The following is a 12,321-nucleotide window of genomic DNA, read 5'->3' as shown; positions in this document are numbered from 1 at the left end:
ACACTAACAGCAGGAAGCCTGTCCATAAGAAACATTAAACTGTCTTTCTGTGATTATAATTAACACAACACTGAGTACAGCAGCGCCTCCCACTCATTGCCATGAGCAATGAGGCAAGCAGGGAGCTTCAACAGCTAACAGCACCTTCTCATTTTCTACTAAAATCTCAGAAGGAGGAGAGAAGTGTGAAAGCTGCTCTTCTACTCCCTTCACGTTCAAAGCATCTTCTAGGTTGTGAAGTTTTTCTATGTTACCCACCCTTATAGCTCTCTTGAGAGGGTCTTGCTATGGGTCAGTACTTTACCAAAACACTTACTTCTCTCACTTATAAGAAATTTTCCTCCCAGGAGGATTTTGGACATGCTCCATAGATGAGGTACCCTTACAGAGAAATCACTCAAATCCTGCTTGACAAAGGCCTGATTCAGACAGCACCGCGATCCCAAGCAGACAAATCATGCTCACGGAGGAATATTATATTCCCATTCTCAGCACCACATTGTCCTTTCCATGTGGAAAACATTGCCCTTCCTCTTCTAAAGTCCTTTAAGATCAAATACTTTACAGTAATTGATCTAAGCACTAAGGCAAAGGCTGATCAGAAGAACCAGTGACACCGAGAAAAGGGAAATTGTACCTAAAAGGACAGAAGACTGTCCCTACCTGAAGAACATCTAGACAGTTTTGACCAAATGAAATTAAATAAGTGAAAAGGAAAATTTGCAGCTCCCACTTATTTTCCAGGCAACAATTCCCACTCATTTCTCTTCTAATCAACTCTCAAGCACGCTTCTGCAATGGCATGGCAGCTCAGTTGCTCTTTCAAGATCATCTTGAAGAGCAGCTTTTGGGAGCCTTGCACTTTTGAGGTCAATTCATTGAAATGAATGTTATTTCACTGAATAATATTTGTATTTGCTGGAGAGGACTCTTGAGGTCCTTCAGCTCAAAATGAGGCTATCACCACCACTAAATCAATTAGGTGTGGTTTTGTCTAGTTGGTCTTTAAAAGCCTCCAAGGATGGGGATCCAGAAACTCTCTGGGGAATCTGTTCCAGGGCTGCATCACCTAACAGGTCTCGTATGACACAGGGAAAAAAAAAAAAATTGGTGAAAAGTGTATATTCAATCATATACTAAGTACTGGCTGAGGGGAAAAAAAAACAAAAACCCACCCTGAAACTAGATGTTTTCTAAAAGTCAGAGAAAAACAAATTATACAAACCAGTTGAGGTCTATATAATTTGCAAGGAGTGAGGAATAGAAAGAAAAATTAACTTACTGCCCATCGATACCATTGCAGGCCTGCTCAGAACAGCACCCACGCTGCTGTTAGCAACGCACTGATAGCGACCAGATGTTGACAGGCTGAGGGAGACGATTGTCAGAGATCCCGACTGGATTTCCACTTCTCCCACCTTGCTGTCCAGAGGCTCCCCATTAAACAGCCAAGAAAGGTGAGCCGTGGAGGGCTCGGCAGAACACCGGAGTTGTACAGGCCCACCAGACTTCTGGACAGTAGACAAGGGCTCAGAAATAAAATGGGGAGTTAAATCTAAAAGAAAAAATATATATATTCAGTTAGTGAACAGCATTTTGCATGAACACAAGCGATAAGGTTGATGATGCACTGACTGGTACGAAAGACTGACTGTGATCTGTATTATAGCAACGCTCTCTCCCAAGGCTCCTGCCACTGTTCACAGACCCGGCAAACTTCTTCCATCAGAAGGTTAAATATTGCTAACAGACTATTCAGATCAAACACGGACAAATAAAGGGTCTCTCAACTCCAAGTTGCTAGCGATACTCTAGCAGGCATCACCTTTTCTTCTGCAAGAGGAACTCACAACAGATTCCTGCTCTCTCTCAAACACCAGGGAAAACTCCCAAGATTCAAACCCCATGAAGAAGGTAACAGCAATTAAACAAACGTAGGTTCAGTGTACAGGAAGGGTGAGATACATCCCCAAGTGTATACAAGGCAAAGACATCATGCTTTCTAGGGCCAGCAAAAACTGCAATCCCACTGGATTGATTCAGAGTGAAACAGCACCCGCCACCTGAATAGATGGAGTACAGGAACATGCAGCTGTAGCTGATCTGTCCCATATGAAGCGGGCCCGGACGTGACTTGTAAAATTTTAGAAATGGTAGCAGCCTGCCAGGTATTTATGCAGAACCGTCTCCGAGTCTGCAGAACTAATTAAAAATAGCAGGATAAAAAAAAGCTGGAAGAACAGCAAAGGCTCTTGTTAATTCCAAATACATGGACTTCATCAGGACGAGAATGATGAATTGGGCATCCATTATCTTTAGTGAGTAAAGATGAACAGAAACAGGAAAAGCTGCTAATAAATAAAAGGTTCAGTTCCACAAAACTTGGTTATGAGAATCTATTTATTTGCCAGAAGAAAATTCCTCCTTGTTGGAGGAAACTTTTTCCTATCCTGGCCAATGAAACACTGGGAATGATTACCCTTTGTTTTCTACGGAATTCTCTGCTGAAGATTTTGTACAAAGGGAGCAAGCAAAAGGCAGTTAACACCGGTAACTCCTATTCGGTTAGAAATACGGGAGAAAAAAAAAAATTAAACACAGTGGCAGGGCAAAAAAAATTCCTAGTTTATAAATGAGCTAAGGAATTCCAGATAGTATGGGTCAAGACGATATTAAATGACATCCAAATAAGAGACAGTCATCTTGTAGGTGGGGCCCTCAGCTCATGCTTTTCTTCTCAAGTCAGTCCATCCAAGCTCTGTTTATGAGTTTCAGATGAGAAACTGTGCATTTTTAACAGAACCATAAACTATCTGCATAAACATAAAATAAAACTGGAAATTAAAGTGTGGCTTCACTTAACAAAAAAGATGAAATCCATAAAAATGGTACCCAAGCATTTCACAGGACTCCAGATGTCCATTTTTAGCTTTTAATTATAAAACTGTTTTTCCTATTAGTTCAGTTTGAATTTCCAGGGATAAGAGAAAAGCAATGACCTTTTTAGTTTGCTAGCCACCAATTGCTATGAAATTGCACTGTTACTTTCATCTTCACCCCTGCCCTTGCTTATGACACCAACACTTTGTGCTCAGCGTAAAAGTCAAAATTGGTAGCAGTGACCCTGCAGCTGGAATTTATCTCCTATGACTGCTTGAAAAATAAAATTTATCCCATTTGCTTATAACGATTGGCTATGAAGTGCTAAAAGTAGTAAAAGCTTCTTTTTTGTGTGGTTACGTTAAGACAAGCTGACTACACAGAGCATATGTGTCAATTAAAACCATCCCTCTTCTTTTTTTAACGCAAGAGCTGTTCCAACTGCAGCCACGCATCAGCGTTCATGTTTCAAAGATCTGATTCCCCTTTTGCCCTGCAGATTTCAAACCCCTCCCAACCCCATGGGAACACAAGATGCACTGTACGCAGCAAAATCGGCATCCAGCTAAGTCCACGGAGATCCCAAAGAACAAACCTACGTAACAGAGTCTTCCACATTCAAGCACTTGTTTTGAGCCAGGTTTTCAAAAGCAAAGTCTTATATTCATCTTAAGACTGAGTTTAAGTGCTATCCATGCTTCCTTAAAAGCAGATTATCGATAACATGCATTAAAGTCGGCCACTTTGAAACACCCTCCAAATCGTTGTTCATTCAAAAGTATGGGCTAAACCTCCAACACCTCCAAGCAAGTCATCTTGGGTCACACGGGAAGGCCTTACCTGAACTCGTGGCAGAGATGAGACCCGTGGCAGCGATGAAGAGCAGTGCCTGTAAGCGTCCAGGATCCGGATGCATAGCGCCAGATTACAGAAGTTGAAAGCACCAAGCTCCAGACTAAGATGAGGCACCAAAACAGCTACAAAACAAACAAACAGATGTCTACTGTAAGTTTCAGGAGTTAGTCTTTTAACTCTTTTGCAACAAAGTGTTTGGGGTTTAAAAAAAAAGCACAACCAGGAAACAGCCAATATTCTTTGCAATATAGAAACCATCTGTAAAAATGAGTTCGAAGTTGAACTTAACTATGTTTCCAAGTACTATTCTTAAGATTTTTTCCACAGCTGGGGTACGAGGCATCTGCGCTGAACCATACTGCCTTGACAAATTAGACTTTCCAACCAGAAGAATTGAAGTCCAAAGTAAACAGCTTATCTATTAGAGATAATATTGTTTGCAAACAATAATCATTTGACCATCTATCACCAGGCTACACTTGTTTTACAAGTTTTTATGAATCTGCATGCTGCGATGCAGCTACTGCTTGTAATTGCTCTAAGCCTGCTTACTGAGACATGTTATCTGCTTGCCCCTTCTAGTGTGCTTTACAGTCAAAGGATGGTGAATGTCTACTAAAAAAAAATCACCAATGTTAACTTTGGCTCTCATTTATATTCCCAAATCAATACTGCTTTCTCATATATACTTCTGGGGCATCCATTATCTATGCTTTTATCTACACGGCTGCTTCTACAAGAGGACAGTTCTTTCCTTGGCCGTACCACACCTGACCATTTGGCTATAGAAGATCTCACTTTCATCACCAAAAAATACAAACTAAATCATGAAACCAGCAAAATACAAAGTCACTAAACCAGCAACCTAACTTGCACGAGGGGAGCCTCAGAAACAGTGTTTCTGACACCCGGAGTCTCCATCAAACACTCTCTTCTCAAAGAAAAAAAAAAAAAAAAACCTGCAGCTGTCGTTCACTTGAATTTTCTATTTGCCTTGCGTAATATTATGATGAATAAGATTTGAGTTCATTTAGCATAGTTACTTCATTCATCAGCCCGGCCATACAATTTCGCTGCTGATAACACTCAACATATATTTTAAACATCTCATATATCAGACGTGTATATAAACACGTATCTAACACACATACAATAACTAGGAGTTTTACTGGCAGTGTGCAGAAACAAGTGCAACAATACATATGCTTGATAGAACTAAGTCCCAGTTTATTGAGCGCTTACAGAGCCATTTGCTTTCTAAGAAGGCAGATCCAAATATCAACAGCAAAATTATTCCCATGGCTTATTTAAAAATAACAGTATTTATCATTGGAACATCACTGTAAAATATATATGCAAAATAAGCATCAGGAAAAGACTCCAATAATAATAAAAGAATCACTCTAGATTTTATAGAGCTATTTGCTTACTGCTACTTCTTCCCACACACTGCACTCCAGGCTTATAATGACAGCTTTAGAAGGCTGAAAGAAATGCTGTCGAGTTCTGCTCCCGTTCCTGGGCAGTTTTATCTGATCCGGCAAATTTATTTCAGCTGTTCAGAAGACCCAGTAATCCTGCAGACCAGGCTGGTTCCCCAACGACAGCCGGGGCTGTTTTGGTAAGACACAGATGGCAGAATAGACCGGCTGCGCAGAAAGCATCTTGGTTTATTTGAATTCTCACTCGGTTCAAGGGCAGGAGAGCTGCTCCACCAGCAAGCACAGAGGACAAAGTAAACACCCGAAGAACTTGTTAACATCAAACACTTTGCTGAAGAGGGGTGGGGGGCAATGTTGCTTTTTGCCAAATCTTCCCTTGACTATTTATTTATGAAAAGCAATGAAACGTATATTCTAGGTCAACTTTAACCCCAGCACATGGAGCTACTGGGTTATTTTGCAGCTGTCTTTTCAAACAAGGCCAGCTCATTATCTTTAACTAAACTTTATCTTTGGAGATCTACTTTATCCAGTCTCTGATTTCCCTCTGTTTATCTTTCTCTTTACATGTTCCTAGCTGCCAGTGTCAACAGCTACTCCTCTTTTGACCTACCAGTTTGGCTTTCGCAGGCTTGCGGAATGGTAAGATCAACTGTAAAGCAGTGAGTACACAAAGCAAGCCACAAAGACCAAAGTTCTTTAACTGGAGGGAAAAAAAGGAAAAATATTCGCTTTAGTTGGAGTAGCATTGTTCAGCAACAATACTTGGGCATCCAAGGAAAGTTTAAGACCCACTTTTGAAGGGACTGCAGAAACCTCTTATTCACTGGTGGATAAGGGAACGCAAGAGGAAGACGAGATCCAACATGCGATACGCAACCCAAAAATATTTGCTTCTTTCTTTTTCTTTTGCAGATGATGTCACTACAGAAGCCCCTTGCTAGGTATAGAGAAGAGGGCAAGACCACAGCTTGTAGTTTCGGGGTCTTTAGAAACCCAGCAGAGAAACCTTGCCTCTTTAATATTGTATTAATACATATCTGAGCCTTAAAAGGCCTTAAAGATGGAAAAACGGGACTCTTCCCCTTCACCGTCATTTCAATAACCCTGAACTCCCATTTTGACTGCAAGTACCAGTCATTGGGGGCCTACTGGGCACAGAAAGAGGAGCACTTTGCTTAGATGTGGCTCCATTTCAGTGTCTCAAATTCCAAGATGAGCTCACCTGGGAACAACTCTGCCCACTGTTCACTATTCCACACTTGAGAGACTGAATCTCCATCACTGGTGGATCAAATAGTCAAAGTTATTTTGAAGTAAGAGGTGTCACTGAGAAAAGGGGTATTTCCGAGCCTTTTAAACTAAAACAGTAGTAACAGGAGTTAGTCATATAAATAAAAATAATATTCAAGGTTGAACAGAGATGGGTATGGTTTTCATGGATCAAGTCCTTTCCAGTTTCACCAGCAATTTCCCCAGACCATCAGTGCAGCATACGAGAAAACCACAGCATGGCAAAGGCCTGTATTTTTCTTACTTCCACCAAGACATCTTCATCTATAGTAATCTTCCAAATATCTTCATCCAGCACTTGAGCTCCTTGTCAGCTCTAAAGTAACTTGTTGCTCACAGACCAAGGGAAACAAGGAAGGTAACAGACTTGTGTCATGAGGAGGAGTCGACCTGACCATTCCAATGGACACCCACCCCTCAGAAGCACACTGCGCACGCAGGGGCATCCACAAACATGTACCTGGTACTTTTGGAGGCAATTAGTAAGATGGAGCACTTCTGAAGATGATACAGTTCTGGTTGTGAGCCTCCTCTGTCACAGACCCTTTTTAAAGGGGACCCCTCGCCAAAGAGCCGTGGGGACAGGCACGCGCCCATCCATCAGCTCGCAGTTTCAGCCCCGCGACCTTTGGGATGCCATCTACAGGCAAGCAAAATAAATCATCCGAGCTAACTCCAAACAGAGGGGAAGGGCACATTTTAATTAGTCCCTTTAGGAGCACCAGAGAGGTTTCCCAGTGCAGGATCAGGGCTGTCCCCACTGCCAGGCTCTCACATCAGCCCCGGCATGTGCTGGCTAGGTTCTGCAGGGCAGCTTGCACACCATCACCTGGTGATCGGGGCCTGAAGACCTCACAGGGATGGACATGGGCCACCGCGGGCCAGGGAGCCGCCCTCGGCACATGGACTTACTGAAACATCCTACTGGGCTGAGACGGGAAGACACAGGCACCAGACGGGCCAAGCGGGCTTCTCATCTCTGATCTGGACAAACTCAGCGCAGCCCTGGCAGCAACCCTTGCCTCTCTTCCCAAAGATTCATGCCTGTCACTGATTCTCCGGAAAACAGCCATCTTCAACGTAAGATCCACATGCCTGGTCCGTTCAGTGTAACTGACTTAACCTATCACCTCCACATTAACTCACTCCTACCTACTTGCTTGCCGCCCAAAAAAGGTTTTACACTCTAAAAGATGACAAAATGCTGTTTGCCATGCATTCATATGGTGCCCAGCCCCAGAGGATCCGGTGTCCTTCAAAACACAGCCAAGAACCTGCCCTGCTTATTTATCAGACCGTGAACTTCTCATCTCCACCCTTGCAACTGAGGGCAGAGTCAGTACTAAAAAGAACATTATCTCATACCCACTTTTTTCTCCCTTTCTGACAGTTTTTGTTCCTTCTGGTTTAGGTCCCTGAATCATCTTCCTGCCATCTCAGACCAGCTGGCAGGACAAGGCCAGCACCTCCCTTCCCAGCAGTGAGCAGCCACCAGAGCTATTTAGCCACCACCCCACCTCAATCTAACCACTACCCTACTCCTGCTCCATCACCCCCCTCCAAAACTCTGACCTTCAGTGAGCTGATTCAGCATGCTGAAGCTAAAGGAGGAAAGGGTTTCTTTGCTAGCCAAATGCACCGGGTCCTATAAGTGCCGGAGCAAACCGGGGAAGGAGGAGGAGGAGGAGGAGGAAGGAAACAGCATGCTTGGGAACAGAGGGAGTTATTCAGGTTGCCCACTCCACCTCCAGGAGCTGACGGCCTTCTCTAAGAAGCCCTAGGAAAAAGTGACAGAGCTGCTGCTTCAGGGGCAGCACTGCCCACCAGCTGCAGATGTGACAACAGTTTTCACCTAGAGTAAACCAGCTAAGGATACGAAAGATTTCGTGTTTCTTCCGAACAGCAGCAACTCAAAAATCAATTAATCCAACCTCACTTTATAATACTACATATGATTTAACACCTAAAGCACAGCAAGTTGGTTTTTTCCCTAGGTCATTTATTACAGAATTACCAACAAAAATCTCCTTTTAACTTGCTCCCCAAGATTGTTTCCATCAGTACAACAAAAATCGCAGATTTTCAAAGCGCCTAAACGTAAAGCAAACAAAACCCCCAGAATCAACTAAAACACTGTGCCTTTAGTGCAAGCAAGCCGAGTTAGATCATTAAATCTCGCACCAAGACACCTTAAAAAAAAAAAAAAAAAAAAAGGTATTGAAGCCTGTGGCATTCCAAGAGAAAGCAATCAGACATTCCTGCAGCTCGGCTCCTCAGTGATCTCCAAAGCCTTTGATCACTGACTGTCTTCATGCTGTCCTCCTGGGGTCTGGCAAAATGAGTGTAACAGCTGGCATATATACTTCATTAGCTTTTTGTGCTGGGGAGGAGCGGGTTAGCAGCCCGGTAGCAACCGACAGTCTGCCCGTCGGCTTTACGGACTAACCTCCGAGGTTTATTCCTGGGTCTTTTGGTAGCTGGGAAAAGCCCCGAAGTAGTGCCGAGCAACTGACACCGGCGCATTCGCCCACATGCCACATAACTCATACGTACCGTGCCTAAAGACACGGCGGCCATACATTAAGGATGCGGTGGACAGATTTTTAACACCAACGTGCGGGTTTGAGATTGCTAAAAGGCAACCAAGCCTGCTGAAGCCTCATTTTTATGAATGCTTAATGACCACTCAATCATTAACATCAACCTTTAAAAAGCAAATGCAGCACCTACAGTGTTCATTACCCTCCCCCTCCCCCCTTTTCAGGGTCTCAATCGAGTCAGTCAAGCGTGCAAACCGATCCTGTCGCCAGCAAAAGCATTTCCTTTCACTGTGGTCAGCCAAAAGCAGGGGAAGAAAATGGAAGTGACTTGGAGTTATGGCACCAAAAAGGCCAGACAAGCAAGGAAATAATCAACTCCACATGAGCCACTTCTAGCCCATCACAATGAAAAGGGCCTACGACTAACCCCAGGAAAGGTCAGCGGGACTATGGGGGTCATAAGCTGAAAAAGGCAATAGCGAGCAGCTGCCAGCTGCAATAAGAATCAATGTGTTCCTAATTACGCTCTGAAGAGAGAGCTCGAGCACTGAAAAAAGTCGTGCTGTAATCACTGCTTGTGTAAAAAAAAAAAAAAAAATTTCAAGTGCTCCCGTTTTACTCTCTTCTCCACCTCCAGCACTGAAACTGCAGTTTCTGTGTTACTAAATTACAGGAAGCCGAGCAATGGAGATAAGGAGCCAGGCTTTTACATAAGTGGTGGGTTTTTTGTTTTTTTGGTTTGTTTTTTTTTTTTTCTTAAAAATACCATAATTAGGCATTTGTATTAGAATCACGAAAGACGGGATTTCGTGAGTGTAAATAATAAAATTACATACTTCAAAGGGATTTTGTGGATGCTTTTAGAAAACAAACTGAACTCTGCCTAGCAGTCCTGCAAGCCTGGTATTTTCTCTATCCTAGAAAATCTGTCAGGGAAAACCCCATGAAAAAACAGTTAGCTGACTTTGACCCTACAAACCAAGTGTGAAAGATATAAACAAGTCAGAATGCAATGAAACATACTCAAAGGCATCTACAGAAAGAAACCAAACAGAACGGCATTTAAAAATTACAAGAAAAAGCATCCTTTGATGTTATGTTCATATTTATTTATTACATTTTAAACAAAGGAAAGTATACTTTCTAGATCCTTATCGTAGCAACTTAAAAGGAGAGACCTTGCAGTTGCACAACCTTTGCAATCCTCACCTTGAATTAGGTTAACACCTCCCAATTTCTGCCCATACCCATGCCTAGCATCCAAATCAATCAGTGCTAAGCCAGCACCCAAGGGTTTCCTATGTGTATTCCCACTCAATGATTCAATTGGTATTTTTACTCTTTTTAGGTAACTTCCATTTTTATAAGCAGCCTTGCCCGAGCATACATGAAGCTTTGTGCTTGCTCCACACAATTTAAATCCTCCCAGTGAATCAGTGACAAATGCCAAGAGCAATTCTGGGAGCTAAAATATCTATCGATTGTGCAGTAGTTTGTAATGGCACATTATTTCTGTCAAAATACAGACTGAATATTTGCTCAGGGTGGCAAATGGCAGGAAAACCAAACAGCACTGAGCAAACAAGACAGTGACCAAGTTCCTACAAGGATAGGGGACCTTAAGTCCTGATGGCCTTCCTTAATAACAATAAGGCATACGTGTCTTTTTCCAAAGCTAAATAATGTCAGTAATCTACTCAAACTCTGCTGGAGGTAAGGTCTAGCAACACAGGACAAAGGTGACACAACATGACATTAAGCAACTGGGGGGGGGGGGGGGGGGGAGAAAAAAAAAAAAAAGAAGTATTAGCCTGAAAACATCGCCAAAAAGTTGGCCTGCCTCAAAGATGGAGAAGCAGATCTTTTGCCGAGTTGTTCACTGGATTTTTCTATTTTGCTTTCAGGCCTGGAAAGTCTCATGGCTGGTATCAGCTGTTGGACTCTGATCAAAGTTTAGCTTTCCATTAATCCTTTGAGTTATATGTGAGGCTGATAGAGATTTTTTTTTTAGAAGACAGTTAAGATTACTCAGATACTTAATTTGCACTCCAGTATTTCAAAAACACCTTGACTTTAAAACCTCGGTCTTGGCGTACATATGGTCTTGATAGAAGAACGCATGCTTTGGCATTGACTGAAGAAATGAATTTGTGAGCCGAGGGAAGAAAATTTAACGGTTTGTGTACTGTGCCTCTGCAGCACGCAGCTGAAAACGCTCCCAAGTCACTAGTCTGCTATCGACACATGTACGTGCTCTGATGGGGGAGACCTGGGATTTCCATCCTGCCGTATCAGCACCGGTCACAGCAAGACAGACATCAGGGGAAAAAAAAAAAAAAAACAAAAAAAAAACCAAACCCAACAAAAAAACCCAACAAACCAAAACCATAAATCATCACAGAAGCCACACTTTCTTACCCACAAACAGGCATAACGATTAGGTTAATTTTATTATTAACTTCAGAAAAAAAGCTGAGACAGTCCCCCTGCTGCCACACTAATGAAGTGGGTATGGTTTCTGACTCTTCCAGCCTCGGGGGAAGAAAAAGAACAGTGTCAGCCTAATATACAGTTCTGCTGGGCTGCAATTATGCTTAAATGCCTAAATAAGGGCTTTTAGACCCCAAGGTATCTGAAGGTATCATTAGTCTAACAGTTCCATCAGAGTAACTGTAGACCAAACACATACAAAATTCTCACTTTACTCTTCAAGGCCCCCTGAGACCTCACCCCTCTCATTCTCTCCTGGATAGGCACTACTTTGCCTCTTATTCCCATTTTCTTCCCCGTATCTACCTCAACACCTGTACTGATTCTGTCGCACCGCCTTATGATCCCCAATGACAGCTCTGCTCACCTTCAACCATGTCTCGAAGGGTTCTTCGGCAAACACCCCCCTCTCTGCTCCTTCCTGCAGGGTTGGCCTGATGCTCAGAGCGAGGCGTTTGTTCTACTTTTTCAACCAAGTGATTTTTACCAAGAAGGAGATTTCGCAACCAGTTTAAGCCAATTTAAGGACAGGCTGCTGCCGAGGAGGGCAGTAACACCTTCCTTCAGGAGCTGGCTTGCATTCTGCTATCTGCACCAGCGATCGTGCGGCCACTGAGTGAGTCAGATATGCTGGCAGATCCAGCTGAAAACTCAGCCAAAGAAAAATGAGGTTTTGTTTCCACCTGGATGAGGGAGCAGTTGCAGCTCACTGTGCAGTCTTGGAGCGCTAGCCCAAAGGAGGGGCTAGGAATGGACATCCATGAAAGGGAACTTTGCACTCTAACAGCGTGAGGCCTCAGATCAACTTAGGAAGCACCAAC

General features: G+C 43.1%; 1 protein-coding gene across 4 annotated transcripts in view; it reads right to left on the bottom strand.

Moving 5' to 3' along the window:
- CDON (cell adhesion associated, oncogene regulated) overlaps window positions 1-12,321 on the bottom strand; it is a 55,016-nt gene that overhangs the window by 31,049 nt on the left and 11,646 nt on the right. For all 4 annotated transcript variants that reach the window (XM_030022270.2, XM_030022269.2, XM_030022268.2 and 1 more), the window contains exons 2-3: window positions 3,721-3,857; window positions 1,283-1,555 (exon numbers count right to left, since the gene is read on the bottom strand). In XM_030022270.2, coding sequence (XP_029878130.1) covers window positions 1,283-1,555; window positions 3,721-3,796 — 349 coding nt within the window. In that variant the 5' untranslated portion in view covers window positions 3,797-3,857. The remainder of the gene's footprint in view (window positions 1-1,282; window positions 1,556-3,720; window positions 3,858-12,321) is intronic.

Source organism: Aquila chrysaetos, chromosome 8 (genome assembly GCF_900496995.4).
Source record: "Aquila chrysaetos chrysaetos chromosome 8, bAquChr1.4, whole genome shotgun sequence".
Taxonomy (NCBI): Eukaryota; Metazoa; Chordata; class Aves; order Accipitriformes; family Accipitridae; genus Aquila; species Aquila chrysaetos.
The sequence above is the reverse complement of the archived record's forward strand: the minus strand, read 5'-3'. Positions and strand labels throughout refer to the sequence as shown.